General features: G+C 69.7%; 3 protein-coding genes across 7 annotated transcripts in view; all 3 read right to left on the bottom strand.

Moving 5' to 3' along the window:
* The window catches only part of GATAD2B (GATA zinc finger domain containing 2B), a 43,133-nt gene extending 42,309 nt beyond the window's left edge, over positions 1-824 (bottom strand). Inside the window, exon 1 of one of the 2 annotated variants that reach the window (XM_080368779.1) lies at positions 653-824. The gene's annotated coding sequence lies outside the window, so the exon portion shown is untranslated. Of the gene's footprint in view, positions 1-466; positions 484-652 lie in introns of those variants that run through there. The other variant, XM_080368781.1, reaches the window with a different exon arrangement.
* A 621-nt stretch (positions 825-1,445) lies between these two features.
* DENND4B (DENN domain containing 4B) lies at positions 1,446-11,412 on the bottom strand. Of its 4 annotated transcripts, none has more exons than XR_013924351.1 (27): positions 8,678-9,370; positions 8,345-8,597; positions 8,185-8,254; positions 7,857-8,026; positions 7,532-7,773; positions 7,362-7,428; positions 7,223-7,281; positions 6,989-7,133; positions 6,722-6,897; positions 6,516-6,616; positions 6,223-6,438; positions 6,003-6,148; positions 5,786-5,925; positions 5,584-5,707; positions 5,258-5,464; positions 5,041-5,169; positions 4,808-4,955; positions 4,157-4,722; positions 3,963-4,082; positions 3,692-3,867; positions 3,116-3,239; positions 2,794-3,027; positions 2,599-2,704; positions 2,361-2,526; positions 2,221-2,285; positions 1,907-2,128; positions 1,446-1,861 (listed from the first exon to the last, which is right to left on the bottom strand). XR_013924351.1 is itself a non-coding variant. In XM_080368775.1 (27 exons), the coding sequence occupies exons 2-27, from the start codon at positions 8,974-8,976 to the stop codon at positions 1,983-1,985; spliced, it is 4,395 nt and encodes a 1,464-aa protein (XP_080224901.1). In that variant the 5' UTR covers positions 8,977-8,986; positions 11,321-11,412; the 3' UTR covers positions 1,446-1,982. The 4 variants fall into 4 exon arrangements, 3 of the variants coding, with proteins under 3 accessions (XP_080224901.1, XP_080224902.1, XP_080224900.1); XM_080368775.1 differs by adding an exon at positions 11,321-11,412 and having other exon boundaries at positions 1,446-2,128; positions 8,678-8,986; XM_080368776.1 differs by adding an exon at positions 9,410-9,461 and having other exon boundaries at positions 1,446-2,128; positions 8,678-8,986.
* Positions 11,413-12,063: 651 nt separating this feature from the next.
* On the bottom strand, positions 12,064-24,481 carry CRTC2 (CREB regulated transcription coactivator 2). Its single transcript, XM_080368487.1, has 14 exons — positions 24,196-24,481; positions 20,292-20,393; positions 19,823-19,939; positions 19,524-19,585; positions 17,831-17,899; positions 16,258-16,361; positions 15,998-16,027; positions 15,677-15,756; positions 15,431-15,480; positions 15,086-15,330; positions 14,085-14,533; positions 13,291-13,578; positions 13,034-13,208; positions 12,064-12,934 (listed from the first exon to the last, which is right to left on the bottom strand). Exons 1-14 carry the CDS (start codon positions 24,364-24,366, stop codon positions 12,726-12,728), a joined length of 2,151 nt encoding a protein of 716 aa, XP_080224613.1. The 5' UTR covers positions 24,367-24,481; the 3' UTR covers positions 12,064-12,725.
* Between the last annotated feature and the right edge of the window lie 817 nt (positions 24,482-25,298).

The raw sequence follows: 25,298 nt of genomic DNA, 5'->3' as shown, positions 1-25,298 counted from the left end.
CACCCCGCTTCACCGCGGGGTATCCACGCCCATGCCCCAGGGCTGGGCCTGCCCCCCAAACCCTGGGCTTGACTGCAACCCCCCCTCCCCAAAATCCTCTGTAGCTCCCCATCCCCCTACACAGTCTGCACTGCCAACCCCAGAAGGCGGGGGCTCTGCCCTCCCAAACCCCTCTGAACCCCCAAACCCCTCTGAACCCCCAATCTCTGAGCTCTGCCCCACGCCCCCCAACCCCTGAGCTCTGCCCCCCCAAATCCCTGCTCTGCCCCCCTGCCCCCAAACCCCTCTGCTCTGCCCCCCCAAACCCCTCTGAACCCCCAATCTCTGAGCTCTGCCTCACGCCCCCCAACCCCTGAGCTCTGCCCCCCCAAATCCCTGCTCTGCCCCCCTGCCCCCCAAACCCCTCTGCTCTACGCCCCCAATCTCCGAGCTCTGCCGCCCCGCCCCCCCAACCCGCAGGCTCTACCTCCTGCCAGCAGAAGCCCCCAGGCCCCACGGGTGCTGCTCCCCAAATACAGCCCCCCCCCCGCCCCCGCCTCAAAGCTCGAGCCCTGCCCCCACCCCTCCCCCGCCGGGCCGGGCCCTGCCCCGCCCCCACCGGCACCCCTTCCCCCGCGACCGTGCCCGGCCCCGCCGCCCCCGCAGCCCTCACCTGGCTCGGGGGGCGCGGCCCTTGGGGCCGGGGGCGCCGTTGGGGGGGGCCCTGGGGCCGAGCCGGGGCCGGGCCGGGCCGGGCCGGGCGGGCGGAGCAGACGCGGCGCCGCAGCCACCAGCCGCCGCGGAGCGCAGCCGGCACCACCACAAACAATGCCGCTGATTGGGCAGCGGCCCCGCCGCGCTCGCCCCGCCTCCCGACCCCAGCCGCGATGCCTATTGGCGCGGCGCTACGACGGACGCGACGCCCCACCAATCGAATCCATTCGCTTCCACACCGAGCCCACCCCCCGCTTCTTAATGGTGGGTGGGGGCGAAGATTGGCGCGTTGTTCCACCAATGGAAAATCGCCCAGCTTCCCCGCGGGGCGCCTTTAATGGGTCCCCGAGCCTGGACATCCGGGTACCGCGGCGGCGCGCGGTGTCCGCGGGCAATCCCCCCCCCCCGCCTCCGCTCGCGGGGGAATTTGGGCCCGCAGCGGCCGCCGTAGCTGCCCCGCGCCCGGCCCACGTGGCGCCCGGTACCGGCCTGCACGTGGCCCAGTGCGACGCCACTGGGGGGGGGCGGGGCGGGGCAGGTTCCGGTACCGGGCAAGGCCGCGCAGCCCCCGCCTCGGCCCCCCCTCCCACCCCCCGGCAGGGCCCTGGCGCCTCGGAGGCCTCGCAGCAGCCCCCAGGCCTTTGCCAGGCCCCAAGATGGCTGCCGCCCACCCCCCCCCCGCCCCGAGTCCTGCGCCCCCCCCGGGGGGGTGCCCCCCTCCCCCCCAAGAAGGCGCCCGGGGAGGCGGCAGGGAAAATACAGCAGCAGCTTTTATTTACAGACCCCTGGGGCAGGGGGCTCCTATTGCACAGTGCGAGGGGGGGGGCGCCCCCCAAACCCCCCCCCCCCCATAACCCCCAACACCACCCCACCCCCAGGTGCAGGTATATGGGGGGCAGTGGTGGGGGATGGGGAGGGGGCGATACATAGAGGCCCCCCCCCCAGCTGTCCCGGCACTCACCCAGCTGCCGGCACAAGCAAGGAGGGGGTGCTGAGGTGGGGGGAGGGGGGGGCAATAAATAAATAAAAATATATTAACACTGACATATAAAACCCTTTGTGAGCCAGGGGCGATGCAGGGGCTTCCCCACACACACAATCCAGGAACTGGGGAGCAGAGGGACTGGCCTGGGACCCCCCTCCTGGACTGGGGAGCAGAGGGGCTGGCCTGGGACCCCCCTCCTGGACTGGGGAGCAGAGGGGCTGGGCTGGCCTGGGACCCCCCCTCCTGGACTGGGGAGCAGAGGGGCTGGCCTGGGACCCCCCCTCCTGGACTGGGGGGGGCACCTCTAGCACTCGAGCGTGGCCCCGAAGCTCTTGCGGCAGTCGATGGCTTTGGAGCTGGGGGGCTGCGCCCGCCGCCGCCGCAGCTCCTCCTTCCCCAGGCTCCCAGCCAGCTTGTTGTAGGCCGACTTGTACTTCTTGTCAAAGGCAGCTGCGAGGAGGGGGGAACACAGACATACCAGCCATCAGCATTATAGGGGGGCTGCCCAGACCCCCCCCAGCCGCTCCCCGAGCGCCCCGTACCGATGTCCATGTGGTCCCTGCCCAGCGCCGCCAGCGTGAGGAAGAGGATTTCCCGGTAGATGCTCCTGGGGAGTCAGAGCAGTGAGAGGAGGGGATGGGGGGGCTGGTGGAGGGGGTCGTGGGGGGGGTCACAGCCCTACCTCTGCAGGTGCCGGGGTCCCCCGGGGGCTGCCAGTGTCTCGAGGAAGAGCGCGATGGCCTTGTGCACCTCGCTCAGCCCCACATGGCTCAGCACGGCCTCCAGGAAGGCCAGCGAGAAGGGGTGGCCGTGGGGCTGCCATGACCACAGCCGCGTGGGGACGTTACCTGCGGGATGGGGAGGGGTCAGTGCCACCCCACCACTCCAGTCCCCCCCCTCCCCACCGCCCCCCGACTCACTGTGAAGCCTCCAGAGGACGTAAAGCGGGGGGCAGCTGTCAGGGTCGGGGGTCAGGACGTCCCAGAGCAGCCGCACGCGCACGCAGGGGGAGTTGGGGGGCTGCGCCTGTGGGACAGCCAGGTGGGTACCGGGTTAGCGACCACCCCACCCCACCCCGAGACCCTCCACCTCACCCCAGAGCCCTCCTGCCTTACCTGTGGGGCCGGGGTGACGTGCTGGGAGCCCAGGAGGAGGCGGGGGAGGTTACTGGGCAGCCCCAGGCGCTGGAAGTACCAGACGAGGTTCCAGTAGATGATGGGGTGGCTGTCCACCAGCTCCGGCTGCGCCAGGAACTCCCCGCCTTCGTTCTCCACCAAACTTTCCAGCTCTTTCCGCAGCACCAAGGGGCTCAAGTAGGCGAAAGCCACCCGCTCCAACCGTCGCGGCACCTGCGGGAGAAGGGGGACACACTCACCCCCCAGTTGGGACCCCCCACCCTCACGTGGGGCCCCCCCTTCTCCATGCCCGGCACCGTACCGCCGCGTCGGGGCAGCCGTTGCAGAGCTCCGGCTCGGCCTCATCCAGCGCCAGGCAGCGGCGGCGGTCGCTGAGCACCGGTCCCTGCGCGGCCGGAGCAGGGAGGGAGCCGTCCTCAGCGGTGCTGCGCAGCAAAGGGGGGGTTATGGAAATGGGGGGGGGGCACCAGGCAGGATGCAGGATGTTGGGGATCTCCCCAGAGGATGGAAGGGGGGAGGGTATGGTGGGTGAGGACACTGGGGTTCCTCCCAGAGGATGGGGGCACCTGTAGGCAGCGGGTGGGGGGTGGGGGGGTGAGGGACACTGGGGACACCAGGACAGATGCGGGAAATGGGCATTCTCCCCCAGAGGGTGGAAGGTAGGGGAACAGCGGTTGGCAGCAAGGAGGGATGTTGGGAACACCAGGGACACTGGAGAATATGTGGGACATTAGGTTTGTCCCCAGGGAGAAGACAGGGGACACTGGTGGGCAGTTGAAGAGGGGACCTGGGGGCACCAGGGAGGCTGGGGCACAGGAGGGTTGCTCGCGGGGGACACGGGGGGTGCGCAAGGTCCCAGCAGGCCAGGGGGTCCCACCTGGGGGGCAGCTGGAAGTCCTGGATCTCGATGCTGAGGAAGGGGACGAAGGAGCGGCCGCAGAAGGGGCAGGTGGTGTTGAGGTTGGAGTCGTCGGAGGTCCAGCCGGCCATCACCTCCTCGTCGTACACCAGCGCGCCGCAGCCCTGGCACCGCGAGCAGCTGGACAGCAGGACCTGGCCGCCACCGGCACCACCGTCAGCCCCGGCGGTGGAAACCGGGGCGGTGGCCACAGCAGGATGGAGACCCCCACCCCCCCCCCCAGACTCACCTCCACGGCAGGCGGCTCCTGCCCGGTGGCCCCATCGGCCGGCGGCTCGGACTTGGGGACGCCGGCGCTGCCCACCGAGGTGTCGGACAGGTCCAGCTCGCTGCCCAGTGAGACGGAGCTCTGGGGGGACAGGCGGCGTCAGCAGCACGGCCGGGCCCAGGGGCAACCGCCGCGGCCGCAGAGAAGCCGGGTACCTCGGAGGCGGTGGATTCGGGGCGCTCCCGTGGGCGCAGCAGGCTCTCGGCGGGGCCGCGGCGCGGCAGGGGCTCCCCATCGCGCTGCTCGGACCCCCGGCGCGGGCAGGCGGCGTCGGCGGCGTCGCGGGTTCCGGCGGGGAGCTCGGTGCTGGCGGCTGGCCGGAGCGGGGGCCGCTTGCCGGGGGACAGCAGCTGCTGCAGTTTGGCAGCCAGCCCCCGCCGCGGCGTGCCCCCCACCGGCCCCCCGCTGCCCACCGGCCCCTCGTCCGCCCGGTCGCTCTCGTCCGTGGCAAAGCTGATGTCCGACAGGCTCCCGTCGGCCGAGCCAGGGGGACCCCGCAGCCGGGGAGGCAGCGGGTCCGGAGCTATGGGAAGAGGGGGGGGACGGGTGGCTGGGGGCTCCCCGAGCCCCCCCCGGCCCCCCTCGCTGTGGGTGTTGCTGGGGAAGCTGAGGCTGCCGCTCTTCACCAGCCGGGGGGCCGGGGGGGCGTCCCGCAGGCTGCGCCCAGCCCAGGTGGTCTGTCGCTGCAGGCTGGGACGGGGCGCTGGGGGGGCTCGGCCGCCTGCGGGAGGGAGGGAGGGGGCTGTCAGCAGGGTCACAGCGGCCTCCTTGCCCCCCCCCCCCCGCACCCCCCCATCCCCACCCACCTGGGGGGGCGGCGGTGGCGGCGGCCCGGCGTTCCCGCTGCCGCAGGGGTTGCCGAAACTGGGCGGCCCCCAGCACCACGTTGCGGAGCTTGGCCCAGCGCAGGCGCCCGCTCTGGGTGCCCGCCGGCCACTTGCTCTCCAGCACCGCCTGCGACGGGGGGGGGCACGACACGGTGAGGGGCCGGTGGGGACCCCCCTGACCCCCCCCCCCCGCCACGTGTGCTCCCCATCACCTTGTTGTAGTAGCCGTAGGTGATGGTGTTGGGCACGATGCCGGCGCGTTTCATCTCCAGCAGCACCCGCACCGACAGCACCGGCTCCCCGTACTGCCCGCAGAGCTGCATCAGGATGCGGTAGCAGACCTAGGGGGGGGCAGCTGCCATCAATCAGGGGTGGCCGGGGTCCCCCCACCCACGCTAGGCAGCCCCCCCTGCCCCGAACGCCACCTACCTCATCCGGGAGCACCACTTTGTGAGCTTCCATCTTGCGCAGGACCTCGTAGGCCAGCTGGAGCGCCCGCAGCTTGGCGGGGGCGGCGCGGACGTGGGTGGGCAGGTAGAGGAACCAGAGCCCGTAGCAATGCCCCAGCAGGCACTTGGCCCACATGTCGGGCACCGACGAGTACTTCTGGGCCACGCGCTGGGCCACCTTCATCTCCTGGGGACGAGGGGAGGAAGAGGAGGGAGCTGGGATGGGCAGCCGGCGTCCCGCGCCCCTCACCATCCCCCCCCCCCGCTGAGGCCCGGCCGACTCGTCACAGCGTTGTCCTCACTCACCTGCTTGGTCCTGCGCGGGGCTGGGCTGCTGGGGGCACTGCTCCTGGCCTGGCACAGCTGGGCCACCAGCGGGTCCCGGGGGGGCTCCAGCAGCTCGGGGCGGAGTGTGGGGAACCCATCGTAACTGGGGGGGACGAGCAGAGGCTGAGTTGGGGGGACTCGGGGAGCAGCGGGGCTGGGGGGGTGATGGGGGGTGTCTCACCGGTATCGTGCCGGCAGCTCGGTGCCATCAGGACCCGCCGGCTGCTCGGGGGGGGTGATGAAGACGGTGTGTTCGCCGCCCCGCGGGTCGTCCAGCTCCATCAGGGGGATGTCCTCCGGCTTCTCCAGCTCCGCCTGCACCTGGGGAGGGGGCACAGGGTGTCACTGGGGGTGGGGGGGGACACACAGGGACGCAACGCGGAGCTGGTGGGACCCACCTTATCCACACAGGTGTCGAAAAACTCAAGGCAGGGGTCTCGGTCGCTGGCGAAGGAGCAGTCCTCGATGAACTGGGTGAAGAGCTGGGTGCGCAGCAGCTGCCCGTAGAACCGGTGGTACGCCCGCTCCCGCGACTTGAGGAACCCTGAGGGGACAGGGCAGGGGGGGTTCAATCGAGCCCAACCCCCCAGCCCCCACCCCCATTTCCCCAGCACCCACCCTGCAGGGCGAAGAGGCTGCCGGCGTCGCGGCCGGCCGGGGCGGGCGCGGGGGCGATGGGGCGCAGGAAGGAGCGGTAGCCGCGCAGGGCGCAGGCCATGAAGCGCAGGAAAGCCGCTCGCGCCTCCAGCTCCAGCTGCGCCCGCCGGCCCCGCGCCGCCTCCGCATCGCTCAGCAGCAGCTCCAGCGACGCCTCCTCCCCCGGCCCGCTGTACACTGCGAAACAAGGGGGGGAAGGTTAGGGGTGGGGGGCGTAGGTGGCTCCGGGCCCCCCCCCCCGGACCCCCACTCACTCTCATCCAGCTGCTGGGAGAGGCTGTGCAGCGAGGCCAGCAGCACCTTGCAGGGCCGGCGCGGCAGGGAGCGGGGGGACAGCAGTTTGCGCTCCTCGCTCCTGCGAGGGGACAGAGGGACGAGGGGAGGGTGGCCCTAAACCCCCCCGCGTCCCTCTGGGCTGAAACCCCCCGCCCTACAGCCAAAACCTGGGGGGGTCACTCACTGGAAGATGGTGTTGGTGTCCAGGTCGACGAAGATGACGTCCCTGGGGGGCTCGTAGAGGTCGAAGTAGCTGGAGTGGATGCCTACAATGAAGGGCACGGGGGCACACAGCACGTCAGCCAGCGCCAGCGGGCACAGCGGGATGTAGGGGCACTGCCAGCGCAGGGGGAAGATCATCTGGGGACAGGACAAGGGCGGTCAGTGCCGCGGGCCAGGGGTCCCCAGCGCCGCGGCGCGTCCCCCGCGGCGTCCCCTCCCCGGCACTCACCGCCACCAGGGCTTCGCCCACGCTGGTCAGGACGTCGGGGCGCAGGGAGTGGATGAGCAGCTTCTGCTCGGTCAGCACGGCCACCAGCAGTGCCACCGCGTTGTCAGGGCCCAGGTTCTGCAGCAGCGTCAGGAAGCTGGCGCCGCTGCGGGGGGAGGGACGTCACTCAGCTGCCCCACGTGCCCCCCAGCCTGGAGCCGGACCCCCTACCCAGCACCCCACAGCCATCCCTACCTGAGCGGCAGCGGGGAGGACACGGGGCGGCACAGCAGCAGGTTGTCATACGGGGACATCTGGGGGGACAGGGGGACAGGGTGGGCTGGGGGGAGCCAGCATGGGGACGGCGAGGGGAGGGACACACACAGTGACTCACCTGGACCAGGATGCGCGGCCGCTGCGGGGACGGGAAGGGGACGTTGTGCATGAAGTGCGAGATGTGCCTGCAGGCAGAGGGGCCCGTCGGCGGGGGGAGGCAACGGGGGCCACCCCCTTGTCCCCCGTGTCCCCCCACACACACAAAAGTCCCCCCCGCCCAGCGCTCACGTCTCAAGGGGCAGCACGTGGGGCCCCGAGATGGAGTAGCGGTAGATAAACATGAGGAACTTGCGGAAGACGTCGAAGAAGGGCCAGTGGGAGAGGACGCAGATGCTCTTGCGGGTCTGCAGCGAGCGGCCGGCCACGGGCCGTCGGTCCACCACGCTCAGCAGCCCCAGGCGCAGGCTCTGCTTCTCCGACAGCCGCTCCCGGGGGAACGCCTCGTGGAACTGGATGGCCGCCCCGTACACCTGCGTGGGACGGGCCATCAGATCAGGATCGATCCCCCAACCCCAGCCCCCTCCCCTCCGCCGGCCCCAGGCCCCCGTCCTGCCTTGTCGCCCGAGGCACCGGTCAGCACGAAGGTGGAGAAGACGGGCAGCGGGTACTTGGTGTCGGCCGGCCAGCTCTCGATGGTGGCCCCCATGGGCAAGCAGAAGACGGGCACGGATTCGGGCAGGGGGAAGGACTCGCTGTCCTGCTCGGGATAACGCCCCAGCAGGCCTGGATGGACGGACAGACAGAGGGATGAGCCTCACCTTGTCATCTCCCCCCTCCAGCGGAGGACAGGGAGGGAGGGAGCGGCTGGGTGGGCACCCAGCAGCCTGCCAAGTGACCCCACGGTGGGTTGGCCCCCCCATAATCACCACGGGAGACCCTACCGGCTTCGTAGACCAGCGTGTTGGCCTTGGCCATGGCAATCTTGTAGCACAGGAACAGGGCAGGGCCCCACTGGAAGGAGAGGGGGGGGGGGTCAGCGTGGGCCGGACGGCAGCGGGGGCATCCCAGCAGCAGCCAGAGTGGGGGAAGTTTGGCACCCACCATGCTGGTGTTGAGGTTCTTGTCCACCCGGCAGAAGGTGTGCGGGGTGCTCTCGCCCTTGCTGGGCATGACGAGGCAGATGTCGGTGACCCCCAGCGTGTTGTGGCCGTGGGGCTCGGCCGCCCGCCGGTACGTCAGGAAGGTGCGTTGGTGTCCCGGCCCCCCCGAATTGAGGTTGGCTGAACGGCTGTAGGGCGTCGTGTCCAGGATCTTATAGCCCGGCTTCGGGCGGTCCTTGCCCTCGTAGTGCACCCTGGGTGGAGAGGAGGGGGTGAGGGGGACCCCCAGGGAGCTCGTGCACGTCCCCCCACAGACCCGGTCCCCAGGACTCACCCCAGCTCGATGAGGGGGGGCTTGTCGCGACCCCGCTTGTAGCATATGAACATCTGGGGGTTGTTGAGCAGCCCGGCGTTGAGGTCGACGGGGTGGCCGGAGGTGGTGGTCTCGATGCAGGTGAAGCCGTGGGGCACCTCCTCGCCCTGCGAGCGGATGATGACGGCCACGTCGGTGATGGGCTCGCTGGGGCGCGCCGGGCGGTGCTGCTGGCTCTCCTCCTCCAGCGGCCGCGACGTGTCGGTCAGGCCAGCCACCACGAAGTAGTCCACCAGCTGCGGGGGCTTCTCGTCCGACATGGCTCAGCATCTAGGGAGGGACACAGCAGGATGGGTGACACCCCAACCCTGCCCCACAGCCGGCCCCGGAGCCCCACAGAGCAGGGAAAGCTCCTTCACCCGGGCAGGCTGGCAGCGTGGGGTGCCCCACGGCGGAGCGGGCGGCTGTGGGGCACGGCGGAGCTGACGGGGCGAAAGCGCCAGAGACGGGAAGGGAGGAGGCTTCCGGTCACGCCGTGTGGCACAGGGCGATGCAATGGGGACCCCCACAGCTGGGGGGGGGGCAGCACCCCACCCCGAGCACAGCGGCTGCAGAAGGACACCCCTGGGGGCAGCACCCCTGAGACAGGACCCCCACCGCACAGCGCGGGGGGTGGCTGCGCCCCCCAAGCAGGCAACCAGGCCCCCTCCCCCCCCACGCACCCCCTCCCTCTCCCCAGCACCCCCAGCTTGCCCGGGCGCCGCAGGGGAGGGTCCGCGGAGGCCGTCGGAGCTGCGCGGAGCGGGCTGGAAAGGGGAAGGAAGCGGACGACAAGGCCACAAACACCCACGTCACACCCCCACGGCCGTCACCCCCTCCACGGGGCACCGGGGCGCAACACCAGCTCTGCCCCAGCCACACCGGGGCTGGGGGGGGAAGGGAACCAGTCCCAACCCCAGACACAGACCCCCCGCAGCATCACAGCGGTGGCCCCATAACCCCAGAAGAAGCCCCCTGAGCTGGGGGGGACGCGCTCCGCTGGGGCCATGCCAGCATCTCCCGTGTCAGAAGAGACAGGCCCACAGCGGCGGCTGGAGCGTGACCCCATCCCCCCCGAGACCCCCAGCCTGGAGCCCCGGGACCCCGGCCCCACAGGTGACCACCAAAGGGTATTTTTAGCCCAGCACCACGTGACGATGGCCAAGCCGCGGAGATGTAGCCCCGGCTCCCAGTTTAGCTTCCTGCCACCCGCCTCAGGTGGGGAGAAACCAGGGGGGGTCCCCAAAGCTGCCCCGTGCCCCCTCCCAACACCTCCCTTCTCTCAAAGGTCCTCCCAGCCGGGCCCCCACAGTGGGGCACCCCACTGGGAGCCAGCAGGACATGGCGGCGGCCTGGCTGACGGACCCCCCGGTGACCCCCAGCGTGGGCAGCCCCACAGCGGGGTCCCGTGGGGGAGGCAGGACTTGACCCCCAGCTGTGCTGAGAGCAGGAACCGGCCCCACCGCGGGGCTGCCCATGGGGAAGCGGTGACTGCGGGTGGGCAGCAATCCGTGCCCCCACCCCACTCCTTGGGCAGGCTATGGGGCGAGCCTGCCCCATGGCAGCGCCCCAAAGGCAGGGGAGCGCCGGGGGTCCCCAGGCAGCAGCACGTCGCCAGCAGCCCCTGCCCCATGGTGCCTGGGGACCCTGGCCTGCCACGTGCCCCCTGCCCCATGGCTCGCTGCACCCCACGGGCCCGGCAGGGCTCCAGCACCCCCCACCCTCCATCTCAGGCTGGAAACCTGGGTAGGGGGGCAGCAAATGTCAGCCTGGCCACAGAGCCCCCCCCAGCCCCTACAGGCGGCCCTATACACTTCACAGCCAGCCCTACACACACTCCCAGCCAGCCCTCAATACCCCACAGCTGGCTCTATACACCCTGTATACATTCCTGGCCCCACAGGCCCTACAGTCAGCCCCACAGGCCCTACAGCCAGCCCAGGCCCTATAGCCAATCTCACAGGCCCTATAGCTGCCCCACAGGCCCTACACCCAGCCCAGGCCCTACAGCCGCCCCACAGGCCCTATACCCAGCCCAGGCCCTACAGCCAAGTGCACAGACCCTACAGCTGGTCCCACAGGCCCTATAGCCACCCCACAGGCCCTACAGCCAGCCCAGGCCCTATAGCCAATCTCACAGGCCCTACAGCCAGCCCCACAGGCCTTATACTCGGCCCTGGCCCTATAGCCAAGTCCACAGACCCTACAGTCGGCCCCACAGGCCCTATAGCCGCCCCACAGGCCCTATAGGCAGCCCAGGCCCTATACTCAGCCCCGCAGGCCCTACAGGCGGCCCAAGCCCTATAGCCAACCCCATAGACCCTACAGCCAACCCCACAGGCCGAATAGCTGGCCCCACAGGCCCTATAGCCAGCCCCACAGGCCCTACAGGCGGCCCAGGCCCTACACCCGGCCCCACAGGCCCAGGGCCAGTCCCACAGGCCCTACATCCGGCCCCACACCCGGCCCCACAGGCCCTATAGGCGGCCCGGGCCCTATAGCCGGCCCCACAGGCCCTACAGCCGGCCCAGGCCCTGCAGTCGGCCCCCCCGGCCGCACAGCCGGCCCCACGGGCCCTGCAGCCAGGCAGCCCCCCCGGGCCCCCCCGGCCGCCCCCGCCGGTACCTGCGGGCCGGGCCGGGCCGGGCCGCGCCGCTGGGCTCCGCTGGGCCGCTACCGCCCGCCCGGCCCCGCCGCCGCCCACAGCGGCCCCTGGCGGCCCGGGGGGCTCCTGGCACACGGGGGGCGCCCCCACCCCCGCGGGGTCCCCGGGGCACGCAGGGAGCCCCCAGCACCCCACAGGCTGCCAGGACCCGCCAGGACCCCCCCAGCACCCCCAGAAGCTGCTAGGAACCTCCAGGACCCCTCCAGACCCCCCCCAACACCCCCAGAAGCTATCAGGACCCTCCAGGACCCCTCCAGTCCCCCCCAAGCACCCCCAGAAGCTGCCAGGACCCCTTCAGACCCCCCACCAGCACCCTCAGAAGCTGTTAGGACCACCCCAGCACCCCCCAAAGCTACCAGGATACCCCCAGGACCCCCCAGCACCTCTAGAAACTACTAGGAGCTCCCCCAGCATCCCCCTGGGACCCCCAAGAACCTCAAGGCACCCCCCTAAGCTCCCCGCAGCCGCCATGCCCCCCCCCAGCACACCCAGGAACTACGGGGACCCCTTGCCCCCCCCATAAGGGACCCCAGACCTAAAGATCTGGCAAGTGGGAGAGGGGCTGGAGCCACTGAACCCCCTCTCTGCACCCCCAAACCTCCCCAGGGAGGCTCAGAGCCCCCCACCCCCAGCCTCCCCCATTGTGTGTTGTCTGTCCTGTGTCGCCCCCCGCCCCCAAAATCAGCCACACACCATCACAGAGGGCATTTAATTAACATATAATATATTTTAAAAAATAATAATAATAATAAATCACTCTGGCTCCCTCCCGGGTTTGGGGGGAACGCGGGTCCTGGGGCCCCAGGTCCCCCCACCCGCAGACGGGACCCCCACGCTCCCCTCGGGGTGTAAGGGGGGGGGGGGGGCAAAGTTACAAGTGCTTTCTACATGTCCTGCAGGGTCCCCGGCAGCTGGGTAAGGGGCGGGGGGTTGGGGGTACATATGGGGCGCAGCTCGGGGTGGGGGAGCGGGATTTCTCCTTAAACATGATGATTAGCCAGAAAAAAATAAAATAAAAACAGAAGCGGCCCCCCCTACACCCCCCTCCCCGGGGGTCTCTACCTACGGGGTTATGTACAGCCGCCCCCAGGGGGCTGGGAGCCCCCTCTCCGCCAGGGTTTGGGGTGCCATGGGGCTGGAGAGTGCCTGGCTTGTGCCCCCCCCCCAAAATTCACACCGGCTCCGGTGTCCCCCAGCCCCGTTCTCCGGGGAGGGAGCCGGCGGCGGCCCCATTTGTCCGGAAAAAAAGTGAAAAAGGGGAGTGAAAGGCGGGGGGGGGGGGGGGGGTGTGGGAATTGGGGAGGGGGCGGTGGTGACCGGGGGTCCGCGGGCCGGGCCGGGGGGGCTGGTGGAGCCCCTGGCCCCTCACTGGAGGCGGTCGGTGCGGAAGGAGTCCTCCACGGCCGGGTCGGTGAGGAGGGCGTAGGGGTCGCTCAGCATGTTCAGTCCGTCCAGGGTGAGGGGCTCGATCTTCAGATCCTCCTCCAGCCCCAGTGCCGCCGCGTCCACCTCGAAGCCGGGGACACCGGCCAGCGCCGTCGCGATCTCCTTCGAGATGCCGGGGGGAGAATCCCCTATTTGGGGGAGGGGGGGGGGATAACAGGGGGTTCAGCACCCCCTAGGTGACATCCCGCCCGCCGGGGGGGTCTCCGTGGGCACCCGGTGCCACCCACCTGTGAGGATGATGTTCGGGATGGGGCCGTGGCGGCTGCAGTTGCTCAGGTTTTGCCGGTTGAGGACGTGGGGGTCGTAGGCACCCTCGGCCGGGGGGTAGCTCAGGGACCCCAGCTCCTCGGGGAAACCGCTGCTGTTACCGGTGGGGCTCTCCCCCATCCCGAACTGCTCGAACTGTGGGGAGAGGCGGGTTAGGGGGGGAATACGGGGGGTGCCCCCCCTCCGAGCTGTGTGCCCCCCACCCCCGAGCACTCACGCTGCCCAAGCCGAAGTCGCTCAGGGGCTGTCCCAGCGGCGGGGGCTGCGGCAGGGGGGCGTTAGGCTGGTACTGGGGGCCGTACGGGCGCTGGGCGGCCCCGCTTGGCAACGGGGGTGGGGGTCGCGCCGGCGGGGCGGGGGGCAACGCCGGCTGCGGGGGGGACGGCACGGCTTGGTGCAGGGCTTTCTGGCTCGGCTGGGACTGCAGCAGCAAGCCGGGCTGGCTGTAGGAGTACGGTGGGAGCCGCTGGTCGGCCGGCAGCTTGCTGGTGTCCAGGGGCACCCCCTGCGGAGAGAGCGCAAAGAGGGGGGGGGTCAGCCTGCACCCACCCCGGCACCCACCAGGATCCGGCCCCTCTGCTCAGCCCCCCTGGATGGGGACCACCTCTGCCAGCCCCCCCCGGTGCGTCCCCCCGCACCGGCAGCGGGTTGGGGAGCCCACGGTGATGCGGGAGAGCCGGAATTCCAGCCCCGCCGGCAGCACCCGGTGCTGAGCCCTCGCACCCAGCACCCACAGCGGGCTGGGCACCCCCCCCGGAGCAAGACCCCGGGGTGGGGGAGCCCTGGCTGGGATGCAGGGATGCGCCACATCCCGTGTCCTCTGTGTGTGTGTGTGCGTGTCCCCTCCCCTCAATTCCCAACCACGCAGCGGTCCCTCCTGGTGGGTGGGGGGGTCCAGGGGCTTCCCTGGCGTGTGGCTGAGGATGAGGATGGAGACACGAGAGCAGCGGAGGGAGGAGATGGAGGCGAGCGCACGGCGCGGGGCCGGCGCAGGCGATGGACCATGCATACCTGGGTGATGGAGGACAATGTGGGTGACATTGTTGGTGAGAACTGTTTGGGGTGCTGCCTTCTGGAGTCGCCACCCATTGGGAGGGTGAGGGGGCTGAGCGGGACCCTTCGGCGGGGCGAGGTGGTTATGGACGCCTGCACCATGGGGGCGTAGGACGAGCCGCTCAAGCCGGAGGGCAGGCTGGGGTTGCTGGGGGAGGACTGCATGGGCTGGCTGCGGGGGGACGTGGGGAGCGAGGGGTTGCTGAGCGAGGAGGAGAGGGAGGAGGGCAGGGACTGGTTGGAGAGCGAGGAAGGGATGGAGGAACTGCTCTGGGAGGACTGGAGCGAGGGGTTGCTGAGGGAGGACTGGAGCGAGGGGCTTCGCAGGGAGGCCTGGAGGTTGGGATTGCTAAGCGAGGACTGCAGGGACGGGTTACTCAGGGAGCTCTGCATAGGTGAGGTAAGTCCTGTGGGGACAAAAAAGAAGAGACACCACCGTTACCCCACGGAATCGCCCCGCGTCCCAGGCTCTCCTCCCCGGGCCGGGCCAGGCTGGGGCTCCCCGTCTGCCCCGGGTGGGATGGAAGGTGACGGAGGCGACCAAAACGATGGAGACAAGACAGAAACACACACACACCCCGCGAACGGGAACGGCGGCGGCACAGGATGCTCCGGCTCGGCAAGCGGAGGGTTCCAGGGCAGGAGTGGGGCAGGCGGCCGCGGCCGCCCCCCCACACCCCCCCAGGACCCCCCGGTGCTGTCAGACCCCGCAGCGCTCCCCACCCTGCTCCCAGGCTGCAGCATCTCCATCCCAGGCCGGGACCACCCGGAGAGGCCGAGCGCTGCCGCAGCCGGCTCTGGGGTGCGGTGGATCCCATCTCCCCCGGCCCCACCGAGCAGCTCCCCACCATGGGGGTCTCTCTCCCGGCTCCCCACGCCGGTCCTCCGCGTCTTGGCGGCTCCAGCCACCCCAGGACATCTGCTCCGGCATCTCCCGGCGGGACGGGGCCAGCCCTCACCTGGCGAGTCGTAGCCCGTCCCCAGTGCCATGCTGCCGCTGATGCCCAGGTGCGTCATGGTGTTGGCCAGGTTGCTGGTGCTGTTGCCCCCGCTCAGGCTGGGGTAGGTGGTCTCATCTGGGTCGAGAGGGGTGGGCAGCGGGGAGGGGAAGTGCAGGTTGGTGAGGTCGGGAAGGGAGCCCCCCGTGTTGAGGGCCGAGGGGATGAGGGGGACGTTGGCAGGCTGATCCGGGGATGGAAATATGCTGGGGGAAAGAGAGAGACGCGTCCCGTGTCGGGATGCTGCTGCCTCCTGCGGTGACCCCCTCCCCAGCACCCCCCCCCCCAGCCCAGCCCAGGACTTACTGGATCCCAGGGACTTCACAGGAGCGCGGCCGGGCCGAGGATGACGAGAGCTGCGAAATCAAAGAGAGGAGCGCGGTGAAGCCGGGGTGCTGAGCCTGCGCCCCCCCAGCCCTGGGCCGGCCGCGGTTTGAGGGCAGGAAGGGGGCAGAGCCACCCCGGTGTCGCACCGCCCCGCAGGCAGGATGCGAGCAGCGTGGGCAGGGGGCTGCAGGGGCGACTTCCTCGCCATCCTGCCTCGGCACCCACCTTCTTGGTGTCCCAGGGCTTCAGCGCGTGTTTGTTGTCATCGAAGGTCTCTTCGATGGGAGGCACTTGGAAAAGAAACACTGGCGAGGGGGGAGCGAGGGTCAGCGCCACGAGAGCAGCACAGCCCACCCGCGTTCACCTGCCAGGGGGCACTGACCCGTCACGAGTGGGGCATTACAGACCCCCTGCCACAGAGGGGTCCCCAGGCACTGGCCCCCCACATCCCACCCACCGCCCCGACACTTTGTAGGCAGCAAGGTGGGGAGACGGGGGTCTGTGCCGGGCTTGGTGTCGCGCTGCCGGGGGTGGGTAGTTGCTCACCTTTGCTGTCCGTGTCCCCATCCAGAAAACCTGCAAGACAGCAGGTGACAGTCAGCGGCAGCACAGGGGGACACGGGGGACATCAATCAGCACCATGGAGGGACAGGGGTACCACTGCGTGACCCCGCTACGGAGGGACGGGGCTCCACACGGCCCCCCCAAGGGTCCGCAAGGGGTGAAAGGGGTGCGGGGGGTCCCCAGGCAGCCGGGTGCAGGTGGGGACGGCAGGGTCCCGCTGGGGAAAGCGGGGGGACACTCACCGCTCCGGCGGCCGGGTGGTGGGGCGCCCTGCGAGGGGCCCAGGTACGCGTCCTGGGGGTTGGGGTTCATCACGCTCGTGTGAAGCGCCGAGTCGGAATTTGTTCTAATTGGAAATGGAAAGGTGACGGTCAGACGGGGCCGGGCTCAGCCCTCGGCCCCCGCACCCCTGTGGCAGCCCCCCACGGCCGGCACCGGGATGCTGGGCAAGCACAGGGCCAGGGCAGCGGGTGGAAAACGGGAAGAGCAGGGTGAGAACAGGGAGCACGGTGGGGCTTCGCTGGAGGAACAACCGGCTCCTTCACAGCCCTCCCTGCCCAACGCTCGCCGTGCCCGGGACGAACCCTGGGGCAGACGCCAAGGGGTTCTGGGGGTCCTCGTCCCCCTCTGCCAGCCCCACCCTCCCCTCCCCTCCCCAGGTGATGCTCCAGTGGGGTCCCTTGCCCTGCGCTTCCAGACACGCTGGGGCTTGCTCCAGCCCTGCCACTGCAGCGATGGCCCCGGAGCCCTCGCCACCCCTGGCACGGGGAAGACGGGCACCCCTGGGACCCTTTCTTTCCCCCGGGGGCCCTGGAGGGGCTGGGGGCAGCGTACCCAGGGATATTACACCCATTGTGTTCCCAATTAGTTGGTTTGAAGCGGATGAGCGTGGGGAGGGGCTGGGAAAAGGCCGCTCGAGCTAATGACGCGTCCTGGGAGCGCACAAGGGGGATATTGTTCAGCTGCGGCGCAGCTGGGAGGCAGGAAGCCCCCCCCCCCCCAACCCCCCCGGCCCATGGGACGCAGCCCCCTCCCGCACGGGGCCCAGCCGGGGAGCGATGGGCGCCTGCCCATGGCACAGCCAGGGCCCCGCTGCCAGCACCGAGCCCCGTGCCCACACAGCACAAGGGAGGCAGAGCGGGGGCTGCCATGAGCCCCCCGTGCTGGGCATCCCTGCGGCATCAGCAACGCGCCCACCCTGAGCCCTGCTGGCCCTGCCGGGACCCCACTGTGCCCCAGCCTGGGGAACGTGACACCCCAACGCCACAGCTCTCCGTGCGTCCTCCGCAGCATCTCCCTTCTCAAACCCCACGGGGCCCCACCGGGACCCCACCGGGACCCCACGGCTCTGCCACCTCACCGGGCTCCAGAGAGGGGGCCCGATCCCCCAGGGCTGCACCAGCTCCTGCTCCTTGTGCTGCGCCGGCGCGAAACCAAGCAGCCACAGCAGCGGGCAGAGCGGGCTCCTCGTCCCCGGAGCTAGCAGCGAGCCAGGGCAGCCCTTGGGGACACCCTGCCCTGCACCTGAGAGCCCCCTGCCCCCCAGAGCAGCTCCTCAGGGAGCTGGGAGCCGCTGCGGAACCACGCAGCCTGCGGAGGCGCGAGGGCTGCACCCGGCGCAGGGCACACAGGGCCACCTCCACCCTGGGGGTCCCCCTCTTTCAGTGGCCAGGGCAGCCTGCAGACCCCTTTCCCTTTTCCGGGGGGGCTGGAGTTGCTACAAGCAGGGCTGTGCCCACCCTGGGGGTCCTGGGGAAGGGCTAGAGACCGGGAGAGAGAGAGAAAAGAGAATTAAAAAAAAAAAAAATCATTCACCTGTTGAGAGCCGACGGCAGCCTAAACAAATGTCCTTTCTCCATAGGAAAGTTACCCCAGGGCATGGTCCTTTGTGAGGAGAAACAGCAGGGTTACTTGGGGGGCAAGGGAGGGGGCGCAGGGGGGCACTGCCCCTGCGGGGGGGAGGCCAAGGACAGCAGGAGGAGGCAGGCAGCTTGCCTGGGCAAGCTGGAGCATCTCTGCCGGTCCCGGGGGGCACCGGGTCGGGGGCGATCCCTGCCATCCTCACCCTATCCCCTGCCTTAGCCCCCTGCCTGCAGCCCAGACGCCGCAGCGATGGGCGGCTCGGCCTCGGGGAGCCAAAACCACAGCGGCTGGCCCGGCTTGGGCAAATCACAGCCAAGAGTTGATGCCACCATGGCTTAGGCGTGCTGGGGCAACACCAGAGGGTCTCTGGGGCAACACCAGAGGGTCTCCGTGCCCCAGGGCAGGGGGCCCGCAAGCCAGAGACCACCCTCCCCTCCAGCAGTGCCCAGGGAAGCGTCACGGAGCACGAGCCAAGTGAAGGCAGCTGTCTGGAAGAAGGATGAAGGTCCCCCCCGAGCCTGGGGTGAGGAATTTGCAGCAGGATTCGCAGCGAGATGCTCCTGGGGACACCTCCCCGGAGCCCCAGGTCCTGCGGGGAGGGCGGCTGTGCTCGCTGCGAGTGACAAGGAAGATCTGACTCGACCTCTTCTTTCAGAAGGGGAAAAAAGCCAGGGCCTTGCCCCAGGAGGTCGAGGAGGATGGCAGAGAGGGCACCCGCCGGCTGGGCCTGGGCACAGCAGGGTGGGGGAAGATGTGGCAGGGGGCAAGGCCGTGCTCCTCACGCTCTGGACTGACCGGTGCCCAGGCTCATGGCAGGGGACAAAGTGCAAGACACAACACTGACATCCAGCAGAGCCCCGGCGTCGCCTGGCACAACCCAGAGCTGCCACCCCACCCCTGCCACCACCAGTGTCCCCGCTGGGCTGGGGAGAGGGGACACACGCGGCCCCTCAAGCTCCCAGCGTGCCGGGACAGCAGTGGAGCCGTGCCGGGCACCGAGGTGTGGACACGGCAGGAGCATCGGCAGCAAGTCTCCCCGGGAGAACGGTGCTGGGACCAGGGAAGGAGAGCTGTGCTGAGCACAGTGCTTCGGAGCCAGGGCAGCCTTCAACAGAAAGCCCAGGCGCCCTGAGCAACGCTGAGCCCAGCACCCTCGGGCTCGGCCAGCCCCCGTCCTCGCCTCCCCCGGGGCCAAGGGCCGGAGCACACAGGGGCTCAGCCGCCCGGTGATTCACCCCGGGCAGGATCCCTCTTCCCGCTGCCACAGCAGGTGCCTGCCGCCCCGCGTGCCGGAGCCGGCTCTTTTGGGCACGATGAAATCCTTCCTCCTTAAAAATCCCCCCTCGCTGCGGGACAGTGCGGGCAGCACCCGACATCAGAGAGGTGGGAGACCTGGCAGCCCCACTCCCGGCATCTCAGCGTTTCTCTCTGCCCCCCCCCGGTCTGGAAGCTGTGTAAATCCTCCCGGGAGGGCTGCCCATTGTGAGGGACCCTCCGGCACCGGGCTTCTGCCAGCCCACTTGATTCCAAACCACCTGGAGCAAGCCCCGGGCTCCAGCGACCCCGCAGACACCGGGAGGCAACGGGCTGGAAACCGGCACCCGGAAAACAAGTGGCGGGAGCCAAGAAAACGCGGGGTCTTTACCTCCTCCAGCTAGGCTCAGGCGGAGGCGACAGGTAGGTCGGTCCGTAGGGAGAACTGTCGATGTGAGAGGCAAGTTAAGGGCCAAACAGGGAGCGAGGGGCTGAGCAACGGGCACGCAGGCACCCAACTGCAACGTGCCTGCAACGCCGCATCAGGCCAGCGCAGCACGCGTCGCTAATGCTCGCTCATCCCAAAGGGACGAGCAGCAGGGGCGCTGGGATCGGGGCAGGAGCCCCAGTGGTGGGAGAAAAGGCTGCCTGCCCCCACCGCCGGGTAAGGGGGAGCAGGATAAAGGATATTTGTCGGACGTATCGGCGAAGGGGGGACATCATGCGACGCGGGTCCCGCTGGACTCGCTCCACCAGGCCATGGTGCCGGGTGCTGCGCGTGGAGTCCAGCGGCGAGTGCAAAGGGCCCTGCAGGGGGGAGACAAGGGGGTTAGCCCACCGCCTGGGTAACCACCGCAGACCCTGGCTGCGAGGGCAGGGGTCTCGGGATCAGCCCCCCCGACCACCCTGTCGCTGGCAGCACTGCCAGCAGGATGGAGCTGGGGCCAGGCAAAGGGATTAGAGGAGAACATCCCCTTGTCCCATCTGTCCCCAACAGCAGCCCACACCGCCGCTCTTCATCCTCCTCCCCGATGCCCACCCCACGTGCGGACGCAGCTCCTGATCCCCCTCCCCAAGGCACTGGGGGCGGCAGCCGCTGTGCCGGAGGGGGAAGCGCCCCCAGACACCCACCCCAGCCGGCAGAGTGGGCGCTGCTCACCTGGAAGTCAGAGACACCGCTGCCGATCTGGTTGACGTTGGGCAGCGAGCCGCTGTAGTAAGGTCCCCGGCTGTGGGCCAGCCTCAGCTTCTGTGCCTGCAGCTGGGCCGGGGGAGGGAAGGCAGGTCAGGGGGGGCAGCAGACACCCCCGGGGAGCTGGTGGGCCTCCCAACTGCCCTGTTACACCCCAGAGCTGCCATCCCAGAGGGTCATCCCCACGCTCTCCCTGCTGCAGCTGAGCCCCAAGCTTGCCCCGCACATGCCATGGAGCCACCGGGGCATCCCACGGGAGGAGGCAGCCCCCAAGCGAGGCATGTCCGACCCTCAGGAGCCTCCCGTGGCCGCAGGAACCACAAAGGAGCAGGCCGGGAGGGCTCGAGGTGCCCGGTACATCTCCGCTTCAAAGCCACCAAGTGCAGAGGAGGCCCCACAAGGGACTTTCCACCCTCCGTGGGTGCTCCAGTGCAGGAAGGATGCTGAGCCCCCGCTGGGTTTAGCAGCTCAGCGCGGGGAAAGCCGCGTCTCTCCCGCAGGCTGCAGCACCCCCAGCCCCCCTCCCATCCACAGCCCCTGTGCCCACCCGAGAGGGCTCTGGGCTCCCCAAGCACTGGCAGCCGGTGGGTCAGCCTGTCCCCCTCCATCTGGAGGTGCTGGGTTTTCCAGCAAGCACCACATCCACACCAAAGACAAGCCAGGGGCTGTCAGCGACACCAGTGCTGAAGCCCAAAAACCAGGAGAGATCACAACCGGGGCTCCGGGAGGGCGAGCGGGACAGCCCGCTTGGCTCGGCGCGACAGCCCGCCGGCTCCCGGCGCTGCTCAAGGCCGAGGGAAAGAGTCATGGCAAACCACAGGCGGGAGATAACCGGGTCTGGGCACCCACCCGCCACGCTTGGCAGTGGAGGAAAAGCCAACAGCACAGGAGAGCCAGGGTCCTGGGGTAGCACCAGCACCGGGCCGACCCCAAAAGCCCCCTCCTGCCCTGGCCCCGCAGGCAGGAGCCTGCCCACAGCCCAGCCGGGCAGGGGTTTGACCCGTCATGAGCAGCACAGACTTCCTCATCCTGGCAGCAGCAGGAAGACGCTCCGCTGCCCGCAGCCCAGTGAAGGGCACGGCCTCCATCACCCCCTCCGGCACACCGGGGTGTCCCATTCCCTCCCTCCAGCATCTCAGCGGGGAAGGAAGGTTTCCCCGATCCAAACCCACAGAGCCAAGGCCAAGCACATACAAATTCACACCTTCCCGTTGGGCCCGGGGTGTCCCGAGCAGCCCCATGCACCAACCAGCGCCAGCACTCGTTGGTCCTGGACAAACCCCAGGGAAGGAGAAGATGAAGCACAATAAGCAGCTCAGAAATGGGCTGCAGCCGGGAAACCTGCGACAGCAAATTCCCAAGCTTAAGACCAGCAAAATCCAGATCCAGGGGGAAAAAAAAAAAAAAAAACACCAAAAAAAAACCCAAAAAAAATGGGGGATTTAGTCAACAGCTGGCTGCGCTGGCACTGCAGGATTAGTGCGAGGAGTTGCGCTGGGGCTTAAGGTCTTGGGATCCTGCTCTGTTCTCCGAGCCAGGGTCCCTGCGGGAGCCGGCGGAGCCAGACGAGGCTGAAATCAGGCAGCAGCTCACAAGCGGCCAGAAAAAAACTCCAGGCAACACAAAGCAAGGCTTGAGGGGCTGCTACACCCCCGCGGTGGGAGCGGGGTACCCCAGAGCTGGGCAGCAGCCCCCCCAGCCACCTCTCCCCTGGCGAGGAGCCACGAGACAGAGGTGCCTGTGTGGGGCACAAGCTGCCAGCGCGATGGCCACTGCCAGCTCCTTGCCCATAGCCCTGTGGGCAAGGATGGAGAGGAGCCGTGGGGCTGGAACCCACTCTGGGACCAGCTCTGGACTGCTCCGCGCCTTTCCTGGGTTGCCAGTTCCATGTGTGTGAAATAAACTCCCAGAGAAAGCATCCCAGGACAGGGATTAGCAGGGAGGACAGTCCTGCTGCCTCTCCCCCAGCTTTGCTGCACATTAACCAGCTGTTTACTGTGCAAACACGCTGCGGGAGGCTTCAGCCCACTCCCAAACTCACCGGCGATGCACAGGTCGCGGCTCCCGCCTGCCGTCCCGGCGAGAGAGCGGACAAAGCGCACAGAGAGGCGTCCCCGCTCGGGAGCTCTGCTGGCTCACTGGGACACGGCGGCTCTCGGCTCGGTGCGGAGAGCCACGCGTTGGTCCTCGGGGGTCGGCAGCACCCTGTCCCCATCACTCCCTCCAGTGCCAATCTTGGCGCCGTGGTGTCAGGTCACCGCTGTCTCGCCAGCCCTGGGGTGCCAGCGGTGCTCTCTGACCCAAACACCCCATTTTTCAAGGTCTGATGTATTTTGCTCCCTTCTCCTCCCAGTCCCACCAACCTCGCGTGCAGGGTGACACGCAAGCCTCCCCATCAGTGGTCCCTGTCACCTGGAAGAGCCTCCCTGTGACGCCAGCTCCCTCGACTCCACACTCCTCTCCCCTCGCTCATCCATCCCTGTACCTCTGCCAGGAAGGATGGTGCTGGCTGCGGGACCCCGCAGAGCTGCCGGCACGGCGACCCGCAACGCTGCAGAGCCCCATTGCCGGCGTTGGCACAACCTGCCTCCCCGGGAGCTGAAATCTGGCCAAACCCTGATCTTGGCAAACGGCCGCGCAATCCCTGCCGACTCCTCGGGGCCGGCGCAGAGCAAAACACAAACCGGAGCTGACCGTCTCCTCCTGACGGCTTCCCCTGCCTGGCAAACCGCTCTCCTGAAGACAAGCCATGGTATTCCCGGCCTCCCCGCTCCACCGTCATTCTGCCAGCACCCCAGAGCAGCCCTCCTGCCGCCGCGGTCCCTCCGAGAAGCCCTCAGCCCGCAGGCAACGATGACTCCCCCTCCCCAGAAGCCATCAAGCAGGACAGTTCTGCCGGCTCAGGTCCAGCAGGGCCATCTGCGGTCCCCAACGCTGCGTTTTCTCAGGCTCCAGCCAAACTAAATTTAAACGTCTCCAGGGACAAAGCATCCACTGCTTCCTGCGGGAGCCGGCTGCGTCGGTGGGAAGGACCAACCCAACCCTCCCGGGGGTCCAGAGACAGACCCCCCAGAGCCCCAGGGACGGCAGAGGATGGCCGGGTAGAGGTGACGCAAGGCTGCAACACCACAGGAGCCCATCACAGAGCCGAGGGGCACGGGGAGCCCCTCCGAGCCCCCCCCGGCAGGAGCCCCAGCAAAACCATCAGGTGCCGCAGGTGGCGAGTGGGTTTTTGCGGCCGGTGGCTGGGACGTGTGCTCAGCGGCGGAGGAGGCGTACAGGACCCACGCACGGTGGCCATGGGCCGGAGCGAGCCACGTGCGATCCCTCCCCCAAACCAAAATAAATCAAAATAAACTGACGGGAAGGAGAAGCGGGGTGCAGCTGGGCACCCGGGGGGGAAGCGTTTCTCGGGGGGGGGGGGGGGGGCACCTTCCCGTCCCCTCCGTGCCCCCAGTGAAGGCCCACCACCAAGCTGGGGGTGATGCCCCCTCTCCGCTGCACCCCAAACCCCCCGGGCACCCGCCTGAGCCTCCCCCACCCGCTGCCCCTGTGCCTCCTGGCCCCCCACCCGCCCTGCACCCCCAGCCGATCCCCCGGCCCCTCACTAGCCCCAGTCCCCCCTTCCTCCTGCACCGCTCCAGCCCCCACACAGCCCCCTCTGACACCCCCCCCCAGATCTTCCCTCAGCCCCCGGCCCCCTCACAGGCCCCGACCCCCTCACGGGCCCGCACCCCCCAGCCCCCGGCCGCCTCACAGGCGCCCACCCCCCTCACAGGCCCGCACCCGCGGCCCCTCACACAGCCCTCATCCCCCCCCAGCCCCCGGCCCCACCGCGCATCCGGCGGGGGGAGGCCTCGGCGCCGCTCACCCGGGTGGAGCAGATCTCCATCATCACCTCCTCGAAGGCCGCCGTCTCCTCCGCCTGCCGCTGCTTCTGCAGCGCGATCTTCTCGCTGAACTTCCGCGGGTTGGAAGCACCGGCCCCGGCTGAGGAGCCCGCACCGGGCCCGGGCCCGGCCCCCGCGCCCGCCGCCGCCATCTTCCCTGCTCGGGCCGCTCCGGCCGCCGCCGCCGCCGCCGCCGCCGCGCGGCGCAGGCTGGGGCGGGGAGTCCGCGGGCCGGGCCCCGCCGCTGGGCCGCAGCCGCCCGGGGGACCACAACTCCCGGCGGCCCCTGCGGCGCGCCCGCAGGGGCCGCCGGGAAGTGGAGTCCGCGGCCGCTGACTGGCGGAAGGGGGCGCCCCCGCCCAGCGCCGGCCCGACTACAGCTCCCGGCGTGCACCGCGCAGCCGGCGGCCGCCCACCCGCGGGAAGGGGCGGGGACAGGACGGGGGCAGCGTGGGGCACGGCGGGGGATGGGGGCGGTGCACCACGGGGGGGCGGCACTGAGATGGGGGGGGGCAGCAGGATGGGGGGGCGCACCGGGATGAGGGGGCAGCAGCATGGGGGGAGGAGGGGCACGGCAAGGTGGGGGGGGGGGGGGCAGCAAGATGCGGGGGGCACCGAGATGGGGGGGGGGGGAGGGGGCAGCTGGATGGGGAGGCCACCGGGATGGGGAGGCACGGGAAGGGGGTGTGTGTGCAGCAGGATGGGGGGGGCGGCACGGCAAGGGGAGGGGGACAGCAGAATGGGGAGCATGGTGACACGGGGCAAGGGGGGACCCGGGGCGGGGGGAAGCAGGATGGGGTGCATGGCAAGGGGGGGGGGGCAGGCGGCAGAATGGGGGACACGGTGACATGGCGGCACGGTGGAGGGGGTACCCAGCAATGGGGGGAGCACGGCGATGGGGGGCCATGGCAACGTGGGGGCATCACGATGTGGGGACTGGGGGGGGAGGGCGGGGGAGGGGCAGCATGACAAGGTGCTGGGGGGGAACATAGCAGTGTCACCCCCTCCCCATGGCTGAGAACAGAGCAGCCCACCCCTACCCCCCAAAACTAGGGGGGAGCGGGTCATGAACCACCCAGCCCAT

This window comes from Falco punctatus, assembly GCF_963210335.1.
Source record: "Falco punctatus genome assembly, chromosome: 18".
NCBI classification, from domain to species: domain Eukaryota; kingdom Metazoa; phylum Chordata; class Aves; order Falconiformes; family Falconidae; genus Falco; species Falco punctatus.
Note: the sequence above shows the minus strand (reverse complement) of the source record. Positions and strands in the feature narration are given on the sequence as shown.

Bases quoted from the DNA above. Each gene is read 5' to 3' on its own strand.
- CRTC2 (XM_080368487.1), bottom strand. From the start codon at position 24,366: ATGGCGGCGGCGGGCGCGGGGGCCGGGCCCGGGCCCGGTGCGGGCTCC. The intron at 14,534-15,085 runs GTGAGGGCTGGC...TTGTCCCCACAG, and splicing joins GACGGGCTACGACTCGCCAG to GACTTACCTCACCTATGCAG. The intron at 13,209-13,290 runs GTGAGTGCTCGG...CTCTCCCCACAG, and splicing joins GCGACTTCGGCTTGGGCAGC to TTCGAGCAGTTCGGGATGGG.
- DENND4B (XM_080368775.1), bottom strand. From the start codon at position 8,976: ATGTCGGACGAGAAGCCCCCGCAGCTGGTGGACTACTTCGTGGTGGCT. The intron at 8,598-8,677 runs GTGAGTCCTGGG...CTCTCCACCCAG, and splicing joins CCCCCCCTCATCGAGCTGGG to GGTGCACTACGAGGGCAAGG. The intron at 2,129-2,220 runs GTACGGGGCGCT...CCCTCCTCGCAG, and splicing joins CAGGGACCACATGGACATCG to CTGCCTTTGACAAGAAGTAC.